The sequence below is a fragment of the Diadema antillarum genome, unplaced genomic scaffold, assembly GCF_040938485.1.
Source record: "Diadema antillarum isolate AM-2024a unplaced genomic scaffold, OU_Dant_1.0 seq00000968_RagTag, whole genome shotgun sequence".
In the NCBI taxonomy this organism is placed as follows: domain Eukaryota; kingdom Metazoa; phylum Echinodermata; class Echinoidea; order Diadematoida; family Diadematidae; genus Diadema; species Diadema antillarum.
In genome coordinates this window covers 308,439-332,997 of record NW_027271813.1, presented here as the reverse complement: position 1 = coordinate 332,997, position 24,559 = coordinate 308,439, and the positions used below count along the sequence as shown (strand labels likewise).

The following is a 24,559-nucleotide window of genomic DNA, read 5'->3' as shown; positions in this document are numbered from 1 at the left end:
ACTTTAACACTTAAATGCGCTGACTGTTGCTGTCAGTAGTGCTTATATCGTGTATTTGGTACGACATGATAAACGAAATATTGTACTGTACTCTTAGAATCTGAGATTTTCAAAGCTATGTCTGTATAATGAACGTTTACACAATCACCGTAACTATAATATGTTAATATAATAACATATGATTATAAGAGAGAGAGAAAGAAAGTAAGAGATGGATAGATAGATAGATAGATAGATAGATAGATAGATAGATAGATAGACACATAATGAAATTGTAATCGCTTAGATAAGCATTCAGACATCAAATTGGAACAAATCATATTCCTGGAATCTTAAGACTAATAAGAAATCCGTTAACATAGCGAAAGTAAAACAACAACAACAACAACAACCACAACCACAAAAGGCAGGATCGGCGACTTAATCACGACAACGACTCAAATAACCATCACGCTCGTGAATGGTAGCTGTGGTGAAGCCATACGGTGCTTGCAAACATACCTCTGTGTGAGGAGATACACAGCGACATTGATATCCTCACTGGTCATAATAAACCATTACCGATGGACTTATACGACTGTCCTTATAGCTGTTTTGGAAAGCTAATACCGTGGTCTGGACGTAGATATATCATAAAAACGCCCATGCAAACACCCACACACAATGTACATGTACATAACAAAGTAGCATGTGAATGATTGTGTGTCTTTGTACGTGCCTTGAGTGTGTGCTTGACAAGACGACCTTTATCGGATACTGTATTTCCCAATATCCCATATCCAACAATGTTGTACATCAGAAGTTGGCAAATGAGATTATTATTAACAATAATAATGTCATCATTATTGTTAATAGTAGTATTACTAATCATACTAATGAAGTCACCAGCGTAGGTCATAATAGCCTTTTTCAGTGTAAGCACCAATCCATTAGTGAGCCTATTACCCTTGTAGTTTTACATGCACCTAGATGGTTTTAAACCTGGCGCAAGACGGAAGGGTGGGTGGCATCGATCATGTCCAGTGAAGTCCACATTGGGACTCGAACCCGGGATACTATGCTTTAGCGTCCAGATCGTTGTCCACTATACCACAGTAGTGCAAGTTTCCCTTGTAAGATTCGGCACTTTCCGAGCACACACAGAACCACGCTCATAGTACTTTGGGAGGTCATTTTTCGATTCACATACGAATTCGAATGAATACAGCTCATGTATGTAATCTCACACAGATTGCTTGGTGTCAGTCGACTTGTCTTCTTTTATTGCTCGCCCATCTTTGTTGCTTCGGATTTTTTCCCCTCTCTCTCTCTCTCTCTTCCGAAAGGGTGGCCAAAGAAACATTTTCCGGTGCCCTAATAATCATACTCATGAAGAAATTGCCGAGAATATTCCTCCTCCTCCTCCGCCATCCTTTCATTTTGTTTTGTTTTCCTCTTTATTCCGTAGTTCCTCCATTCTTTTCTGCGCAGGAAGAGGGGAAGAAAAGACCGGCGTGGTGACGAATTAGGGGAATAAGCAAAACTGGGGCTGTTGGGATCGCGACAAATTCGACTGCGATGCCTGTAATCACGCGTTTTTCCGTGCCTCACTTTTTTGGCGGGAAAAAAAGGCAAAGAGCAGACGAGAGATGGTGTCCGCAGTGACATTTCCTACTGTGAGACTCGTGCTTGCACTGTAGACCTGAGTGATCGTTTGCATCCAACCTCGCATTGTTAACTTTCATTATTTCATTCTCTTTGATGTCGACGAGTTGAATCATTTTTTCTTCTTTTTTTTTCATCTTGCCCAGACATTGCTTTTTCTCTATATCACAGGACTGCTTTTTATGCCTTTTAACTCATTAAATATTACGACAAAAATGTGTAACGTAAGAGAAGAAAAAGAGTGTACCTGCAATTTTGTCGCCTCTTTAATGGCTTTGTTAAGTCCCACCGAATACCATGAGGTCCTCACTGATTGAGACCTATAGGCCTATACGTGAGCAGGCAGACTACGAAGACACAACACACACATACACACAAAATGCATTTCATACACACGCACATGGATGCGCACATCAATATGCTTGCAATAATGTCATCGGTACATAAAGCAGTATACAGTGACATGATATTACAGCAGCTAATGCTTTCATTAGGTACAGATTTCATGATTTCTTTTTAAATGACAAGCAGGGCTTGCATGGGATAGCAATGACATGGGCAAAGCTAAAAAGTACTGTTCCGATAAATCAATACACCAACGGCTACTAATACCGTAATGATTTATTGATAAATTACTTCATGAATAAATCAAAGATAAATAAGAAGAAAACGGGGCTAGTATTTTGAACTCGGAAATGATTTCGTGGAAATAATATCATATTTGATTTGTATTTAGGGTGTCATCGTCATTTCATCGCTTCCATAGATGATTAAAGTCATATTGTTTTCATCAACAATATCACCGTACTATGCCACAACTGTACACATCCATAATATCCATAATGTCCATGATATGAATCAACAAAGGGCAATCAACAATATAAAATGGAAATCATATTTGTGGTACTTGCAACGTCTTTATTCCACAAGCTACCAGTGAGGAAAGCAGAGAGGAAAACAAAGGAGGCTGTATTATAACCATCCATCGCAAAAATATAGCCCATACCCGCTGCAACTTCCTTAAGAAGTAGTAAACCCACTATTCTTTGCCTTGCTGAAGCCTTAATCTACACTACTTTAAGAATAATATAATATACATTTTTTTTTTATGTTGAATATACCGTACGTACTTTACCACTTCATTAAGTGGTTGGACAGAAAGCAACGGCTGTTGTTCTCGTTGGTTTTCGGCCGGAAACAACACTCATTGTCACCCCTCTATCACAACAAACTTTGGGTAAACACGATCTAGCTGCTTTCTTTGGAAAAAAAAATCACTGCCCCCCCCCCCCCTTTCCTCGAGGTAAATCAAAGACGAAACATTAAATAAAAGGAAGGATGGGGAGGGGGTGGGTTCTTCTATTTGATAGATATTTAATAATTACCCTGATCTCGGGCGTTGTCACGAGGATAGGCTGTGTATATAGAGGACGCGTTTTCATTCCGCTTTGAATTGCGTGGCGATTCGTGATGCACGCGCACTATTGTAAATGCGTGTTCGTGTTGGGGATCAAGTTTTTAGTAAGATCCATTGGGATATCAATTATTAGTATTTGGTAACCAATCCAATGCGATGTGCATGTATAAAAATTGAAATGATTTATTGATTCCATCGTTCAAGAAGAGTTGATAATGACTTTCTGTATTCTGTTATTAAGAGAAATAACTGTGGGCATGTTTAGAGGAGAAATGATTATTTTCTTGATTTATTAATATTTGTTGGACAAAAAACTCAATAAAATTGCATTGAACTTTAATTCGCAGAATCGTCTTATGTAGATCAGATGATAGGGTTGTTTTCGTTTGATAGCTTGCATTTCGAATTTATCAAGAATTTAAATGGTCCTGGGAATCAAATCTAAAACAAACAAGACTACCTTGCGCTATAGTCCAATAGTACCTTGTGTTTTCAAACGAATCCACTGCGATCCAAAAATTCTTCGAAGAATTATGTGATATTACGTCTTTTTTTTATTGTATATAATTATAAAATCTTGATCATTCCAATTCGGGCCCAATCTCCTTACCAAATCGACCCCTACCTCACATCAATTTCACATGTCTACTTGATTACATGTCATGTTTATATGCTCTGTCTTTTACTCCTTCCCTATATATCATCTCTTCTCTTTCTCAATCTCTTCTCCATCTTTCCCTCTCACTCTGCTTTGATTTTTATTTTTGGTCAGTTTATGTCCACCTCCCTCACTGCTCCCTGCTCTCCTTCTCGCCCCCTTCTCCTCCTCTCTCTGTCTCCTCCAAGCCTCTCTCTATGCAATCCTTATGGTGTCCCCTCCCCCCCCCCCCTCTCCTCTGCTCCTGCTTTTTCCCCCTCCTCCCTATTTTTTATGTAATGCTGTTGTGGTTTGCCAACCACGTATTGATTTGTTCTCGGGGCAATATTGGAAAGGTTCCGCCCGTTCTTGCACGCACATGCCCGTGCACTTTTTTGATACTCGCCTTACCCATCTCTCTCTCTCTCTCTCTCTCTCTCCATCTATCTATATCAGAAATGTTTATTTGAAATGCGCAAATAAAGATATAGATCATAATGCACATTTATATATTCGTGTCTTGTGCCATTTCTCCCTTTTTTCTCTGTTTGCTTATATTTTGTTTGTTTGCTTTGACATGTTTGAGAGCGGATTTTGTTTTCGTTTTGTTTTTGTTTTTTTATTTTGTTTTGAGAGGTTACTTCTTTTCCGGAAGTCAGACTTAATGATGTCAGACTTAAAAAATTAATATTTTGTAAACTTATCCTTTATTATGTATCATGATGAAATTTATGTATTCAATTTCTGTAAAATGGTTGTAGAATGAATGAATGAATAATTGTTGTGACGTCACCTCAGATGGGAACACCTGAATTTAAAGCCAACCGATAGCCTTTCCAGTGGTCAGAAGCACATTATTATAATTGATTGACAGAATTAAAAAAATAAATAGACCTGAAATCTGAACTTTTGCTAAAATTGAAGTCTTAAATCGGCATCTTTTACTCTTTATAGTATAGTAATTTGATCAAGTTGTCAGAATTTAATGTATAAATGACAGCTTTACGTTTCTATTCGTTCAGCCATGATAGAGCTACACTAGTTCAGCTAAGGGCACATGTGACAATGTTGATCTTACGCAACGTTATAGCCTTTCCTTGGAGACTTGATGAAGATATAATTATATCATAATAAATATATACAGATATTCAACGGAGAAAGTGGTCAGAAAGAAATGAACATAAATACAGACATTATTTTATATAATTTATGTTCAGTCGGATCTAGTTACGCTGCTTTCACGTTTCAATTTCAGGCGACCTTAAAAGTAAGTGTTTGCTTACCTCATAAACCCTGACTACATTTTTCCGTACGTCGAAGAATGTCATAAACAATATTTGTTGTTGTTTTTGCTAATGATGGGGGAGGGGAGGGAGATTTCTTTATTTTCAAAGTTGCCCAATTCATTGATGTTCTTATGATTTCTGTTTGTAAGATTGAAAGTAAGCACATTGCAATAGTACCGTATAAGGACGACGAAAAGGACAGCTCACTCGCATATATGTATACGGATTCCAACAACTTCTGATTGAAACATTTTCAAAGAGACAGCAATACACATGTTTAAATGGAATACTTTCTTGAATAGAATTACGGTGATTGCAGTTCCTCCGCTACTGGCAGCCGACTTCATTTTCTTCGGGAGAAATGCGATATGAAAAGTATCCGGATTTCATGGCAAATCAAGCGCTGAATAATGGAAGCAACCTTGAAATGTGCGGTATCAGTACAGAGGAAGAGATGCAATGGATATTGAAAAACTGTTTAGATGTATTAAGTGAAAGCACTATTAGTCCCTCTAACTGATTTGCCATACTGAATAACATATGAGTGTATATACATCGTGTCTGGACGTATTGTAGGTCTTAACAAGTGGGTGTATACAAAAATTAATATCAGTGCACTTCTAACATAATGTATATAACGATTATGTCTATATGTATTGTATGTTTGCTGCCTGGGTTAAATCTCTTCATCTGAGAAGTTAGTCTTTACTTACACTTGGAATGTTTTCCTGAGAACAGATCTTTTCAGCGAGGAGTCGATCTCGAATCTCCCACGCAAAAATGGAAGGGCACTCCCGCTTGTACTGTGCTATCCTCGCGACGACATGGGGAGTGGCGACCCGCGGCTTGCTCCCGCCAATGGCTCGGGGTCGTATGCTGCCGGTCTCGTAGTACCGGCCGAGTATTTTCGACACGCAGCCATTGGACACTTGCAGGATGCGCGAGATGTCGCAAGGGCGTGCACCGCTGTGGGCCAGCTCGACGATTTTCTGCCGGGTCGAGTCCGGGAGCGGGCGCCCGTTGACGAACACTCCGCCCAGCTGGTTTACCCCACTATGCCCTGCGAATAAACGCAAAGAGAGAAAAAAAATGAAAGAATATCGGCTTAAATGCGTTAAATACAAATACAAGAAACGCTCACATATCTTGCAATGAAGATCAGTCACCAACATGCCGCGAAATGCGTGGGGAAGATGTCGTCAACCTCGAATGGAAACATTATATAGGCCTACTAAAATCATAATTCAGTAGGACCTACATTTGTGTTTGTGTGTGTGTCAGCGTGTGTATGTGTTTGCGTGAAGATGTCCACGCACTTACGCAGTTTATCTGGATTGCTCCTTACCGGTAAACATCACACTTCTTTAAAAATAAGGGACAACAAAAACGTGGTATAGAATTAATTCTGACCATGCTATTACATTTCACCCATGACTTTCAAGGCAGCTTAAGCACATGAAAATCACACATTTCAAACATTGTATGATATGCTTTCTTGCGCCGACATCACAATCTTTTCCATGAAATATTAATCTAAATGATATTTGTCAATGATTTGTACGTTCTATTGAGGAGTTTTCGCTCTTAAATGAATTTGCATCTTGAGCTATATAACGGACAAAGTAGTCAAGCATTTTGCCAGACTTCTCACCATAACCTCAAAACATCAATTCATTGCAGAATAGGGAACGATCGAAATGTATTCATATCGCAAGCATGATTATCATACACATAGTTTGTACCTCCACACGACATATGATACACAAAGGTGGGCATTAATCAGACGTATAGAATATTCACAGGCTGTATACTCGTTGTCATCTTTTGAGTAGTGCTTCTGTATGTTAGTGAACCCTCTCAAAAGAGACCCGGTTTTTTTTTTGTTTTTTTTTTTTAGTCTTCACCTTTGTACAAGGTCACGTTCAAGCACTGATATTCTTCAGATAGGATGCAGCGATTCTACAAGATGACACTCTTGTTGTTGTTGTTGTTGTTGTTGTTAACCGTCTCGTTCTTTCTCTATGATTTTATCGCTCAAAATACCACATGCTTTCATATTATTTGGACACTACGAAAGCTGCGGAGATACGTCGTGTGTGTGTGGAATAACAAGTCAGAAGAATTTAGCAGTTCTTAAGGTCACGCACACATACACATAATATTTATGCAGACATAATATCCATACACACACACATGCCACACAGAAATACACAATAAAAAAAAACTGAAGAAGACTGGTAAATAAAAAAAAATGCACGAAAAGCAGCAGGCGTAATTCCACTCATAATCACGGCGTTCTGAATGATGTCATATTGTCGATAATAATCGGAAACTTGCTTGCGCGTATTTCTATGGATTATTATTGTGCGGGGAGTCGCGGAAATAGCGTGCAGCCCGTTCAAAAGGCGAGCGAAAGACGACTCGCACCTTGCTCCCAAGTTCTTGCCTTATTTAAGAGCGAGGCGCCGCATTCCGCCCAAGCCGCGTGGAAGGGTTCTGTCGCGGGGCGGCAAGTACCTTTTTATCACTGGAAACGCAGAGGAAGCTGAAATAAAGATCAAACTAGATGAAAATTCAAGCACAGATCTTTTCATGTCTTTCACCCCCCCCCCCCCTTCCTTCTTTGGTCGGTAGATTTGCTGTATTAGATATTGGAGAATTGGTTTCACAGTGTATATCAAACATTAGCGATGTTTCGCCTTAAATATTGCACTTATTTCCTCATATCAAAGCTTCAAACCAAGGGCTTTACAGGGGAAATACTATCAGACATAGGCAATGAACCAGACTATCAGATAATAGACGATCGCATTGTACGTGAAATCTGAGTATTACGCGACCAGAATGAAAAAAAAAAAAAAATTGCAAGAATTGGGCAAATAATCCACCAAGAAGAGAGAGAGAGGGAGGGGGAGGGGGGGGGGGGGCAACAGTAATGTTAAAAACTAATAATAAAACATTAAGTCATGTGTTAGGCTATTATGCATGCAGACAGACTTTACGATATTAACGCATTGGACAAGCACGGGTATAGATTCAAGTTTACATGAAACCGTACATTCCGTTACGAACTACATTTTCAATTCATTCGGTGTTCATAGTCTTCAAATTCAACGTTGAATGAATACATCGCAATGACAGACTAATCTTAAAGGCATTGGGAATTGAAAATAATTATGTCTTTTTTTACGTAATGCTTTTTTGTTTCAATTGATGTTATTTCGGAGTTAATACGCTTTGTTTGTTTGTTTTGCTTATGTTGCTTTCTTGATTTTCGTCCCCAATGGTAGTTATTGAAATATCTTGTCCGAAAGTGCGATTCCCTTTCCATCTGAGCAATTTGCCTCTCTACACTGTATTGCTATATTCAATATAGCGATACAATTAATAAAGACGTCAAATAAAACATTGTCATATGAGATCTATATGCTGGTTGAAATAATCGTATTGTATTTTGTATGTAAGACATTAATCTAATTTTACATCGTTTTGTATTACTTATATTTGATATCATATTCAATCTAAAACTTCAATTACTGTTTTAACCTATTTGTATTTTATACTGTATATTGTATGTACTATAATTATTGTTATGCACTGTGACATATTGCAATGTGCAAGAGTTGTTCAGAATTGCAATCTCTATTCTATTTTTTTTTTTTTGGTTTGTGGTTTTTATGTAATACAGGGCTCTCTTATAAAGGGGTTTTATACACTGAAGAAACTTATACTGTATAATGAACACAGAATAAGCAAATAAATATAAATACATACATATACATAAGTGCTGCTGGTAACAGAGTTCAGTGATTTTAATAATTTGTCTTTTAAGAACACTATCACAAATTTGCCAGACAATTTGTTTAAACTTTTTAGATTGGAATGATGAAATAGGATAGATGTTGTCTATAAATAATAACATTCAATATTAAAGGTTAGGGTAATGATGGGGTTTTGAATGCACTTCGTGTATCTTTTTTTAATGTTTCATCATTGGATGCAAATCTAATTTGGAAGACAGTTGCAGCTGATCACGGTAATTTCATTCACATCGCTGTTGTTCTTTTCTTTCTCAGCATCCTTTAAGCTTTTGAAACATATGATTTCTATATTGTCAAAAGAGGATGGAGTTTTAAGACATTGCGTCTTGTCATGTCATGCGTCACACACTGTCTTGTCTACGATGAGTTAATCTTATATTCAAGTTTGTCAGACGCACGTAAATATATAGATAAACGTTCTTGATTCTTCGATTTTCTATCTTCAAATTTTCATATATAATTTCGTAAAAACACTTTTCTTGGTTCAGTCATTGTCAGGATTTGGTTTTTTTTTTTTCGTTAAGACTTGGGACTATACCCTCCTGCAGAGACCAGTGGCCCGACTTTTGCTCAACTCCTGCCCGCGCACTCATGTTATTTGATATTATTGACATGATTCGGGCGAAGAATGTAAATTTAGATAAATTATAATATGAATATCATGCTACGCAAGATATTGTCTGTACAAACGAGGCGTTGCTCCCCTTCCCGTTTATTTACGTTCTCGAGCTTCGCGCCACTACTTCCCGCCCACAGTATACAAAATACATAACATTAATAGCATACTGTCTTTGATAAAAATAAGATGGCGTTTTTACATATCGCATGTTCCATGATATATATAACATATAACATTTTGACGTTTGTAATATACATGTAAATTTGTTTGGAAATACAATTGAAAAAAATAATGAATGAATGAATAGCTCACATACTTTATTATAAATCTCTCTAAACTACGACGTTTAAGACACAGACATAATCACCAAATCCAAGCATATCAAATTATTCACTTAATTATTATGACAAGACAGACAAAAAGAATAAAAACAGAGGTGCCTCAATCGACGGTCTTCGTGAACATCTTGTTGCAGACAGGCTGTTGGGTAGTTTCATATGAACATTGTTTGTTCTTAGTCTTTAGTATGGCTATGTAAATTAATAAAAGTAACAAGGTGAAAATGTTGTATTGATTACAATGTTCATTTCCGTACCTCTGGCCATTCTTTTCATTTTTGTGGGGCAATATTTACAAGCCTATGCTTTCTTGAGTTTTCCTTAGTAATGTTATGCATTACACCATGGTTAAAATAATACACATTTTTTTTTTTTTTGTGTTCATGTTTTGTAATGACGCGTCCTTGTTTGCATGTCATTTACGATTATAGGCCAATACCTCTAGTGCATAAAACAAATCACATCAAATTCAAATCAAACTTAAATAGGAAAATGAAAGGTATTTTTGGCATCGTGGCAAACAAAGGAGGAGTATCTTAGAAAGCAATGATTGTAATATTAAGATGAACACCGTTGGTTGGCTAAAAACTTAATAATAGGACGGGTCCTTTCCAGAAATGTGTCAACGAAAATTGTACATATATTTTAGCATTATACAAGCTTGTATTGTTTTCCAGCAGAACAAGTGCAAATGCAAATGAACCGATACACTTCACTATCAATTTTTAGAACAATATCATTTAAACATTTGTGAAATATTATGTTAATCAATTTTATTTGATAAGATTTTCCATTTCATTCTAATGAAATCAACATGGTACGGGGAAACGTACGGGAGAAGTGAACAAAAGGGAATTCTTGTTAAAAAGTGGCCCCCCGCCACAAAAATGGTTGTGTACAAGTGTGTAACTATTATGTTCATAATCAGGAAATAAACGCACAAAAAAGAATGGACAACGTAAGCACAGACGATTACAGCACAAACTCATAAACACAATAATTATACAAATATAAAAACCAGCTTTTTATTACTTAGTTAACATAGAAACAGAATGCAATAGTGCTCAGAAAATAGGTGCGGGTAATTATGGTTTAAGGACTGCCTAGATTGATTAAATGACTTGACATATTTTGAAGATTTATACTAAAAAAAAAAAAAAAAAAAAACTCTGGTGGTAAAAGGGCTTTAGTGCACAAGACAATTGAAGGGTTGAGGATTTGAAGCTTTAAGATAAAAAGAATTACTTGTCACCTGACATATATGGCAGCCTTATAGAATCCCGTTTCTTTCTTGTATGCCGAAAGAAAGAGGCAGTTTGTTACAGCAAGAAACATTTGTTGAATATCAAACAGTAGAAACTCGCTCAATGCTTAATTGTTCGTCGCCTGAGATACTCAAGGGACGCGCTATTATACAGGCAATATAGTAAACGATAACTCGTTTATGGACGTTTGCTACGCTATCGTGCTTCCCACAGTTGCATAGAGCAAAATCCATGGCTGCATTTCCCCCTGAAGGCATCGCGAAAAAAAAGCCAACGAGCCCTGAACGCACAAAACAACAACACACACAAACACACATACGCGTAAAGTCGCACGCACCCCGCACTGTAATTTCCCATAATGCTCAGTGACACCGCGACAATGGTTGACGGATTGCATTTCGCGCGTAATTGGTTCCGCTGATTGGTCGGCTCGTTGTGAGTGGTTTCTTTAAAAGCGCCAAATTTGTCTATCTGTGAATGATGGACCATAATCTGCCCAGACACAAAGGCCCTGACGGTGATAAATGGCTTCGCTCTGTAGACACATTGCATTCTGCCAATACGTGTACCTATGTATTAGAAGGACTTTGCGTCTATGCTAGCAGCATGCTCCCAGCGCGAACATTTTTTAACGAATTGATTACGCATCGTGACGTACTTAAATGATCATCAGTACACGCGTTGGTACAGACAACAAGATCTCACGATTTCTCATAAATCACTTGATGATCAGTAACGACAAAACAAACAATTTATATGTATATAAAACTACAGGTTTCTTACAAACTCACATCTAAAATTCATAATAGCAAGTCGTCTGTTCATTTTCAAGATGACGGTATAGTCAACTCTAACGAAAAAAAATCACAAATGCAAAAATATGTACGCGCATAAAATAAAACACAAACACGCACACGCATAAATATAATAGGTATAATATTATATATATTAATATATATGTGTGTGTGTGTCGTGTGTGTGTGTGTGTGTAAATTTATGTAATTATACATCATTTGAGTTGGAAATCATTTGGATGTATCAAAATCAAATGACATCAAAGAAAACGGTTTTTCAATTATGACAATTCAATTTTCCTCAACACCGTTTCTTCTATTGGGATCAAAACATAGCTTTTGTCGTTTCAGAGAGAGAATAATTATTTTTATTCCTTATGATTAAACTTGAGTGTCAATAAAAAAGCGCATTTTTTCTTAGATTGCGTTTGTTTTCTTTTGCTTCAATGATGACAAACAGTCAAAGGAAAAAAGAAGAAAAAGGTTTTGCACACACACACACACAATAAATCTGATGAGAGAAAATTCTTGAAATTCATTGTATTGATCTTCCTAACTTCCCATGCTACTGTGTACGGGATCTTTTAAGACTGTGACTTATCAAAATCAGTTATCAAAATAAAAAAGAATAAAAATCCAAACTAAATGAAATTTTGACAGTTGTTAAAAAGCTCTCCTACCTCTACGTAGAAATGATAGCAAGAAAAAAAAACCACAAACAGCGAACCTTGAAAACGAAGATATTGTATGTTTCCTAGTTACTACGGGTATAATCCTGTAGATTAAATATTACATATTTTCAATATTATCATAGTATAAAATTATGGGCAGACGATTAATCAGCAATCTTTTATCTCATCGTTGATCTAATTGATATGATGACCCCCCCCCCCCCAAAAAAAAAGAAGAAGAAGAAGAAGAAGAAGAAGAAAGAAAGAAAGCATTTTATAGCACCATGATGGTATTAGATGCAGATTGAAGTTTCAATTAATTTTAGAAAAAAAAAAAGATGGGGGAAAAAACAGTCCTGACTGATCCCAACTGTATTCCACTACATCGATCTTCAAATGGCGGCCACGTTGAGAGTTTTGACGCGCGTATGGTCGCAAGCTGCCGCGCCCTTGGCTTGCTCTTTTGACACATCTCTGCGGAACAGGCCAGTCCTGTCTTCCCGCCACTTCCCCGTTGCCCGGCGCGTTTGCTCCGCCTCATATCAACAGCCAGCAGCTTGAAGATAATGCACGTGTGGACAGCTAGCGTTCGTCAACCTCATACTTATGAGGATAATCGTACAAAAATTGAGAAGGGCAGCGATGTTTGCAATGTCCTTTCGACCATCTTGAATGAGATTATTATATCCAGTAGAAAACACACTTCTTGTTCATCCCATGGAAGCCCATAGAAATTGACTTCTAATTACTGTGTAATGAACTGTACGTAGCAAATGAATCGAACTATCTGCAGTATGAGGGATTTCCTTCATGACCGGAGCTGAAGAAGACACACATACACACAAAGGTAAAGATATTGGTACTGAATTGACATTCTTTGGAGACATTTGCACGCAAAAAAAAAAAGAAGAAAGAAAGAAAATACATGACAAGTTTCTACACAATGCTAGTCCATAAGTTTTCAACACAAAATTAAACAGCCATGCATGTCACAACACTTGTAATGCCACCTAAGGGGGAAAAAAACAGATTATAATACTGATAATAAAGTGGTGCCAACATGTCACCAAAGAAAAAAAAAAAATCGGCATTATCATTTTAAAAGTTGATACATTTCTAATTACCAAGTTTGGTACTGGGACTATGAAAGTGTTTCGCGAAGGGGTATTTATTCCGTTTATAAATTTGGAATTGAGAGAATTGTGGCGTTGTAAGGAAGTTTATGTTACAAATAATTGTGCGGAAATCCCTCTGAAATGTATATAGGATACCAACAGGCTATTTTGTTTTTCTAGTATGGTGAGCTTGAGTAAAATTGAGCGACGTCCACCGGAAAAAAAAATGTCTGACGTTATCAAAAAGGCGCAGAAACAATGAAGAATTTTTTAAACACAATGAAACACTCCTGTCTATATGAGGTATATCATCTGTACCTATATATCTTATGAGAATAAGATTATATTACCAGGTCTCCCTTCGTGAAGTTTTGTAATAAACAACCTCTTATAGTTCTTTTCCCAAAACACTACACTCCCCCCCACCCCCCTCACGCTATATCATGCCAATCAATCTTATCTATCTACCTATTTATGTATCTTTTCTATTAAGCAAAAATGATATATATTCACTTACTATTGCAGTTTACATTTATCACATGAACTTGGAAAGACGGATCGATATATCCCTCTCTGTGTGTATATAAGTATATATATGTATATAATATATATTATATAATATATATATATATATATATATGCAAGAGTTTGTTCGCAAAAACCCGATAAGTCCATTTTTGAAGATTTTTGAAGTACGGTCTCTGTCATAAAAGCTACAAAATAAATACCTTTTAAATGATATATATTGGTCACACACATATAAAGGTAGATTTTTGAAGTTGTGGTTAAAAGATGCAAAAAATTTCTTATTATTCTCTTTATTTTTCCTTGACCTTTAATCGCAAATATCTCCCATTTGGCAAGTATGGACTTATCGGTTTTTGCGAACAAACTCTTCATAAATATATATTCATTATTCTCATGCAAGACAATAAAAAATGAAATATGTTGTGTCCTTATCCGTTCTTTCCGACTTCCGAATTATGTAACATTCGTTAGGCATGAAAGGTCATATCCGATAAACACCCCCCCCCCCCCTCGCCCCTCCCCCTCGCCCCCAACCCCTCCCCCCCCCCACCCACCCCCGGCAATGTGACTGTTTCTTGCTCTTATATAACTTTATTCATATTCATTCATTCATTCATTCATTCATTCATTCATTCATTCATTTCATTCATTCATTCATTCATTACAGTGTTTTCCTTTCTCTCTTTTCCGCGTGCGGAATTGTTCATGATTGTTGCCTTCGCCTGTCCCGGGCCGGAGAGCTATTACTCGAATTACATCAGCCGAGATTGTGACAGGACATACAATGGGGATGGGATTATACTGAGTAATAAGTCATCATCCAACCTGTCATCATCACTCCCGGATGAATCCACATGAGAGATGGAGATATATTTCCATATATTTCCATATATTTCCTTCTATTGCCATCGAGATGACATTTCTAACTATAACCCCGACTTGCCTATAAACGACGTACTATCTCTGTATAATATCATAGCTCTCTTCCTCTTCCTATATATATCTATATATTCTTTCTTTAACCCCCTCTCTATCCATCTATATATCATTCTATCTGTTTGTTTCTATCTCTCTCTTTCTCTTTTTGTACACGTGATTAGGATTCTTTTAAATACGATGGCATTCATTTGCCGGAATCTTGAATTATCATCTCCATTATAGATTATTTGCTGATTACTCTAAAATGTCAAGGGGCAGCGCACAATAACATCATCCGCGATGACATGTTAGATGGAGATATTTCACTTTGAGTTTTCACTTTCCCGACCTCTCTGGACGTTATTATCATGAAATGCTGTAAATGAGCAATATTGCAATGGAACAATCATTAGACGAACTGGAAACGGCACATTTGTGAAATACATGTGGATTTTTGGAATTTCATAAGTGCAAGGTATGACTAATGTTCAAAAACTTGATAATAACGTCATAATACTCGCATTGTTTCGGTAGTCTCCTCTCTTTCCCCTCTCTCTCTCCAATATACATATATATATATATATATTATATATATATATATATATATATATATATATACGTTGGTATCGTGTGACATTCTTTTTTTTTTCTTAACACTGACTTAAATGTTACCCATTATTTTGATATTGGAACATCCACGCAAATATGATACCACCAAACATCCATTGCAGTTCAGGATTTTGCTTCTGTGTATCCAAAGAGAACGTTGTTACCTTTGTATTGCATGCGTCACGCCCTCCCCCCCCCCCTTCCAAACACACACGCTCCAGTCCATTGAATGTATCCCCAATATAGACATTATATTCTACTGAGTTATATATAGATATATATGTACTATATATCTTCTTAGATAATACTTGGTAAAACTTAAAGCGATACTTTGAATGGATACTATGAATTGATATCAATACACATCTGCAATAAATAACTCACAGTCTAGCTCTAACAATAACTGAGATATTTCTAGAATCTGTAACATTCTGTCACCACTAACATTCCATAGGGGGTGCCGGGTTGTGTCTCGGCAGTGAATGAAGATATGGATATTCTTGTGTAACGATTTATTAACTAATAGGTCACCTGTTTACTGACGTAAAGTGTTTGTTGTTGTTGTTTTCTTGTACGTCACGCTATCTATACCGTTGTTACATATGAAGAAGCGGTAAAAATGTCTCATGTGTAAATGCCAAGATTTGCGCCCGTGTTGGTGGCAAAACAACCGCCGATATTCTGGGGACTATACGGCTAAGAGTTCAAAGTCAATCGTCATTTTCAACATCAAATACAGAAGATATGTAATCATATTTAGCACCACCGCATACCTATACTATTTTCATCTGGATGACAGCAGCAGCTACCATGCCATCATCTTCCCAGCACATGTAGGAGGAGAACATAATATGAACGGACTCGACAAAAGGGCAGAGTTGGAAAATAGACGGGAACACTTTTATCTCCCTGAGCTCTCCTCCGCTTTTAGTAAAAACCTTTCCTTGAACTGTGAAGGTCAGGACTAAGATATCACAAGATATAGAAACAGAGCGCTTTTTGCTGGTGATTTTACGTAGACGTACATACGCGAGTCAGCCAAGTCAAAATTAATATTTGAAAAGGAGGAGGTTGAATTGCATAAAATCACAATCACAATAATTACACTCTTGTACAGCGCTATTAGAAACCATTTAGTTGTTTCACAGGGCTTTTCATCACAGTGTCGTCTAGAGGCAACTACTATACATGCAATCTATGTCTACTTGATTTCTCTTTAATTGCATTATATACCCAACACAATTTTAAATCGAAAACCACTTATCAAAATCAATACTTATCAACACTTGTCTATCTTGTTACATATATTATAACGAGAGCGAATGCAACAGCAGTGAAGTGTTTAGTGAAAGAAAATATGGAATTTCAAACGTCAACTGATATACAACCTCTATGTTAATTAAAATGCTACTTATGAAAAGTTTCTTCAGTACACTAAGAAAATACTCACAAATTCTTTCCAGGTCAAAAACACCCCATGGTTATCATGCTGATGTTTTGTCACGATATATAGTTACTCGTCATGTAGAATGAAATGAAGAGTTTGTTTGCAAAAACCGATAAGTCCATTTTTGAAGATTTTGAAGTAAGATCTCCGTCATAAAGTACAAAATAATACCTTTTAAATGATAATTGGTCACTACATATAAAGGTACATTTTTGAAGTTATGGTCTAAAGAAGCAAAGAAAAAAAATCTCGTTATTCTCTTTATTTTTCTTGACCTTTAATCGCAAATATCTCCATTTGGCAAATATGGACTTATCGGTTTTTGCAAACAAACTCTTCAAATTGATATCATTTCTCTACTATCATAAATAGGACAAATAGTAATACCTCCGTAGGGAATTCAAAAGGAAAACACAAAAATCTACCACATACTAACAACAGGTTGTTTTCACAGAACAACATGTCAGGCAACATCATAACGATAGTTTGCACAAACTGGACACTCGATAATATGTATAAATTATCTAATCCCGCGCATAGCTCTGTTCTCCGTGTTATTTGAAGGCGGTATACTTTATCTGTCGGAAAGTCTCTGTCGGAAAGAAGTATACCGAGCGATTGTCTCAATGTTATTCAATTCCAAAGACACCAACATCCAACATTAACGTAATCACATACTGGATTATAGATAATACATTCAATTAAAAAGGACAGTTGAAATACTTCTTTCAAGCTGATTATTTGTAGAGGACAAAAGATGAAATTCGATAGAATCAAATACCTTACACTCTCCATCTTAAACTTGCAACATCAGAGAGCTTACAATTATGCTTTTTTTTTAATACGTAAATTCTATAATCGTCACTATTAATTCTACATTATTGTCATTAACATAACTTATTTTCCATATCTTATTATCATAACTACCTTGCACTGGTAGCCCTTTTGATGGTTGAAAAAAAAAATCAAAATCATGTGATTATTATCATGTGACCATCGGCAATGAAAATAATTTCAGCGTTTTACCGAACACTGGTCGAAGTGCTAGAGACGCTAAACAGGGCACATGCTTTTTCCTATTAACAAAGAGTATCCCCCACCCACACAAGCTCATACACAAACACTTGTACGTATCATAATACCTTAACTCAAAAAAAATTGTTTGCATAATAATATGGTATCAAAATCATGTGGTTTGACTGTGGAACGAGATTCAGATAAGCTCTTTCGTCCACTGTGCGTGACAGGGAGGCTGAAATGTAAAGCTTTACTTATCATTCGTATACGCCCATGTTGAAAAAAAAAAAAGATAATAGAGAAAAAGCAAGGCAAAACGAAACAAAAGACTCGCAAATGATACTGTCACGCTATATACTGATGTAGGCTACAGGCAACCGTTGTTGGGGGGAGATGCATTATCGTATTCATGAAATCCAAGAAAAACAACAACGACAACAGCAAAATTCCCGAGATAAATTCTGACCATCCATGTAAACACATGGAGTAAACAGGCGAGATTTTTTGGAGCGATAGCGAATGCACTTTTGTGCAAGCGCTGAGATTCGGGGGAGATGGTTTGAGGCCCAAGGCTTAATGAGATTTTATCGAGGAGCGCGCAAGGTCAGGGGCGCCACAATAGATTAAAGTTACAAGACACGTTGCGCCATGGTACGCCAGTACAAATCCTATCTACTCCCCACACCTTAACCCGTTGAGTGCCAGCCCGCGAGTGTACACCCGCAGAATGTGTGTTGAGAAAAAGGTCGATTGTTTCCAAAGGCTTATACTTTCTACAGCATTATATCCAATACTTGGAGGTGCTGAAGAAGGCATCGCATAGCTGTGAATAAGAATACATGTACTACATTATTATGCCATGAAAGTAGGAAAGGGAGTGAGGTTGCCTGTACATTTTCTTGAGTGATATTCTGGAATGATAAATGAAGCCTTTGATAGTGCGATGGAATTATGAAGGCCATCTTTGAAGGATAAACATAAACGAAATGCGAAGACAATTTTGAATAAGATACACGATGACATGCGAAATAATAGGAAGATGGTGGTCTTTCAAGAACGATCACTGATACATAACATTCATTTTTTAAGAGATTAGTAAAGTTTTTAATCAATGCTCTCGTTTGTCATAATATGAATGATATATTGATTAGATCATCACATAACATCATTAACTAGCTTTGAAGAAACTGACCACAGAATTTGTCGCACTAATAAGCTTTCCATCGGGCGGCTCTTTTGTTGCATGCATCCGCTGCGTGCGTTAACCTGCATTCACATATAATATACGCGGTGATTCTGAATAAACAATAATTCCTGCGTTAAATCCACAACGGTGCATTCCTTTTCTACATCTTGCGGACTGCAATGGCGGAATCAGGTTTTTTGTGCATTACTTCCTCGCGTCTGAGAATAGCCACACTCTAACAAAGAAAAGCCACAATCGTTTGCTAAGCATGCGTTGCCGCGGCTAATGTTCATTATAATAAAATGTGCTCCTTTCTCCTCTGCGATATTGATATGAAAAACACAATGTTTGTCAAAACGAACCGTATCCATAATGATATGTTATAAATATGCTAGAATGCCTGATCAAAACTGCAGACACAATGAAATGTGAAAAATGAAACTAATTCTAAAACACACACACACACACACACGCACACACACACAAATTATAATCATGAGACGAAAGCCAGAGTATACGCTTTCTTATGAGCGTTCGTAGTTTTATAGTTAGTATTAAATATATTACGTATTAGAAGTGTATAAAGGGCTAAGTATGTGTTATGCTTGTGTATGTATGTGTATGTGTATGTGTGTTTGAAGTTAAATAGTATTACGATATGTTCCTCTGTCTTCATTTTCTTTCAGATATCATCACTTTAACCAACATAAACGTGCATGCTTCATATAAACAATTATACCATAATCATTTACATACATGTGTATGATATTAAGATTGAGAGGGATACAGACAGCTTTATAAGAGCTAGATATCAACGTGTTCGTGCCTATGATATTACACCTTCTTCATATTTTGGGTCTAGAAATACAAAATTAAACAAAGAAAAATGTCACAAACAGTTGTTGCAATATGAGGTTTAACATGAACTTTTTGCATGTATGATGTCATCATGTCCATTGATAACAACATAGATGGTACATTCCATTATGCCGATTATACTTTGAATAAGAGGATTTAACAATGACGCATAACCTTCAGTATATCCTCGTATTACATGCCACAATGATAAAAGGTGCAAGGGTGCATTGATCGCAGGAGCAAAATCTCTTATCAATCATTTCTCCGTTGGAAAGAAAGAAAAAACAAGAGAACACATTTATCTAACACATTGGCTCTCAGCGTATAACATAAAATACGTATTACTGTGCTAATAAATGTTGGGGATTTTTTATCACCTTTTTGAGAATGTAGGTAAAAATATATGAATGTTTTATATGCAGCATAAAATCAATGCATATTGTGTTTTGTAGTCTGGCATTCATTGTGTTTTTGACGGCTTTATATCCGATGCGATACAACTGTAAAAAGACCACCTCTCTTCGCTCCAAATTCCATCTTTCGCTTATTTTTTCCCCTTCCTTTTCTCTCCACTTCCCCGTGAGGTAGGATTTCGGTGACGATGTGTTTTAGGAGTATATAAAATCATATTTTGCTGTGAGACGGATTACAGCAATCGTGAACACCTTGACAGCACAAATAGCATTAAATCCTGCCCTCCAGGTCCGGGCGAAAGCTTCCCCCTCGGATAAGGCGGCGTGCTCCGATAACGCGAGCCCGCCGAACGCCCTGCCTTTCCACGTGTGTTTCCTTCCCTGTGTGTAAATGGCGTCTCTTCCTATAGGGACGGGTGGGAGTGCGACACGGTGTCCGGAAAGTGGGAGGCGAGACGGCCCCGTCAGTTAGGGGTAAACTTAGGTGGAGGCAGCGTAGCAACCTTACCTCTCACAATTTCGGTAAATCAGTGGCCTGCTCCGCGCAGTTCTAAGATTTTGACGCTTTTCTATATATGTACGATCGAATACTAATTGAAAAAAAAAAACCACTTAATATTCATGCTGCCAAGTTGAGAAGGCTTTAAAGAAAAAGCCAATACGATGTTCAGGGCAATTGTACGCATAATCTGCCCATATTATTTCGACGTCTGTATTGAATCATTGAAAACAGACAAAAAAAATCACTTTACTGATCGTTTCGTCAGTGTGCTGGTTGAATCTTTCAGCAGATTGCTATTAGAAAAGGGGAGCTAACACACATGAAAAAACTAAATATCACTCCACTTTCAAGTTCACGAACCTTCATTGTGTCATTATGGTATCTATCTATCTATCTATCTATCTATCTATCTGTCTGTCTATCTATTTCATAATTATGAAAAACATCTTTTGGGGCATTGTCTTGCATTGTTAAGCATATTATTCAACTAAATCTACTTCTACTCCTCTTAGAATGTTTCAACATAGAGATACCCTGACAAACTCTATTCACTCTCAGGAGATTCTGACATGGTTTCTCCTCACAATTGAATCTCATTTATCGGCATAAACTGCAAATGACCTAATAAAATCAACAAGCAGAGTAACAAACCACAAAATGATTGCATTTACGTCACATTACACCACAGTGCATGTTCACTATAAGAGATCCTTCTCCTCTTCATCGTATTAACTTTCATGATAAAACTCACATCAAATATTGTTGTCATGAAGGAGAAGTAGTAATAATATACCTGAAACAAAAAGACTCGAACAGTTCCACCAGGGTCTGAGAACAGTAAACGCCTTTTACAAACGGGTCAATTCATTAAAGATAAAGAAATTGTAATCTTGGTGCGAATATAAGATGATAAGCCCTCAAGCAAATGTCAAGAGTCTATCCCTTAAAGGATCCTGAAGCAAAGGCACACATCTTGTGACTTAGTGCTTGAAACATGTAATATTTCCTGGGAAGTGTTTAAAAAAGGTTTGGCAGCAGAAAACAATCAGCAATATTGTAAAATTTACATTAAGAAATAAAGAAATAAAAAACAGAGAAAGGAAATAAAAAAATGAACCGAGTATTATATGTGATGAGGCGGTGATGTGAAGTCATTCAGTCATTTCAAGATCACGGTACACCCACCACGTAAGGTGACCTTGCCATGTCATGTGTGGGGAAAACCTCGGCGATACGAGGGCCTTCCTTTCATTTCAGGTTCCCGCTGAGCAATGTTCGCTTGACATTCACCCCTACTCAGCCTTCCGGAAGATTTTTTTTTTCAAAGATATTCAATCTCGGTGCATTTACTCCTCTTGACCATTTCTTCACGTTCCATCGAATACTCAAGAATATGCGTTTGTAAATTAGTGGAAGCCGGAAGAAGAAAAAAAAAAGAAAATAATAATAACAAAAACAAGCATGTGTTGATTCCCCCTTCATTGAGCAGCTCGGGTTACACCTCCTCCTTGGAAGATATTATGAGGGCAAGGCGTAAAACGAGGGAACAATGATTAAATGTGCATTAATAATTGCCAATGAAGCACGAATTTCTAATCACTCTAGCAGTTGGTTATTGCTTACCTCTCGACCTGCTGCTCTTCTTCGGTTTGTTTCCACCATTCTGATCCATTTGTTGCTGATTATTACCACCTGGTATGTTTGACGCTTGTGTTGGGTCGGCTAAACCGTGCTGCGACATATTTTTTTTTTCCGGACTTATTTTGTTGACGTTATTATAGCTATATGCTCGTTGAACTTGTAGTGCTTTCAGAAGGGGAAAAGCGGTCGTACTGTCCAACAAATTTGTTTTTATCCACACTGGCAGCTATTTCTTTCTTTCATGTGAGACCCACACAATTGAGAGTCACTATCATGCCTCACAACGGCAAAAAATGACCGGCTTAAGCGGAAACTAACAGGCATAAAAGACACCTTTGCAGTGGTCCTCGCGCCGGGATGAGAACGAGCCAAATTGCAGTGGGGCTGTTGAGACTATGTCTAGCCCCGGGCTTCTCTGGCGTTGGAAACGCGTGAAGAGAACGAGGAACCTCGCCAGAAATGAAACACGACAGATGAAAGGAGTGCGATTAGTACACGCCGTGTGGACTGGTTCGCTTCGCTGGACGATCTCACACTTTTATGCCAGCGACCATTGAAGGAACTCGCCCAACCTCGCTGGTAAGTGGCCCATCCAACCTAAGTCTCCTCATGCAGGGTACGCCACTCCCTGCCTTAACTCGACACACACAAACACACACACACACACACACACTCACTCACACGCACACACAAACGTTCTCATCTGCCATTGAAGTGAACACACTATCTCTCGTAGCTCAGTCGTACGAAAAAAAAAAGTGCATTGCCGACAATATCACTGACATAATGGCATTTTATACACCATGCAGAGTTATGACGGAGGGGAAAAATCAAAAGCACTTGTGAGAAGCAATGTTAAGTTCCCACGACGCATGCGTGATGGCGCCAACGCGTGTCAAAGAGTAGGTGCTTTGGTCAAATTTCCACCTTCAAATGTATATTTTAGAGATAAAATACATATGTATGTATATATGTATACGTATATATATATATATATATATATATGTATATGTATATATATATATATAAATATATAATTATATATATACATGACGTATACACAATTATGATAGATTATATATATATCATATAAATTCTAATTGCACTTTAGATTGGGATGTAAAGTGTTACATTACTATAACCTTGACGAGAGAGTATGTAATACATTTACGTTATTAACACCATCTCACATTATTGTTTAACTAAACAAATCAAACAAATTACATGACAGATTTAAATAAAATCATTCACATTGGCTAAAAACAAGAAAGTTGAATATTTGACCGTCAACACGTATTGCAATAATCCAGGCCAAAGATCTAGCTGAATGACGTGATAACTCTCTCTCTCTCTCCCTCCCTCTCTCTCTCTCTCTCTCTCTCTCTGTATATATAATTTTCAGAGGAGCCCACATACTACAAGTTCTGTCTTTTTAGTGGGTCCCTCCATTTTCCGCACTTTAAGCAACGGTATACATGTACTTCACTTTGATCACTTCTGTTTCTTTTTTACTATACAATGTATGATTACTATAGGTCCTCAATTGTTGTACAGTCTTTTCATTTCACTATGTTCTATTTACCTTATTCTCTGTTATCAAAAGAAGTGAAACATATGTTTTGTCGAAAAATGAAATAAACTTTGAATTGAATTGAATTGTATATATATATATATATATATATATATATTCTTCTTTTTTTTGAAAGAGAGAGAGAGAGGGAAATTTACAACAACAAGAAACTAAATTTTGCCATGAAATTAATCTTAAAAATAAAAAAGTTGCTAAACTATTGACAAAACGACATTATTTTCTTCACTCATCGAATCAGTCTT

General features: G+C 37.0%; 1 protein-coding gene across 1 annotated transcript in view; it reads right to left on the bottom strand.

The window, feature by feature from the left end:
- LOC139741975 (paired box protein Pax-6-like) overlaps positions 1-22,826 on the bottom strand; it is an 86,086-nt gene extending 63,260 nt beyond the window's left edge. Inside the window, exons 1-2 of the mRNA XM_071652539.1 lie at positions 22,709-22,826; positions 5,698-6,044 (exon numbers count right to left, since the gene is read on the bottom strand). Of these exons, the coding sequence (XP_071508640.1) occupies positions 5,698-6,044; positions 22,709-22,826 (465 nt within the window). The remainder of the gene's footprint in view (positions 1-5,697; positions 6,045-22,708) is intronic.
- Between the last annotated feature and the right edge of the window lie 1,733 nt (positions 22,827-24,559).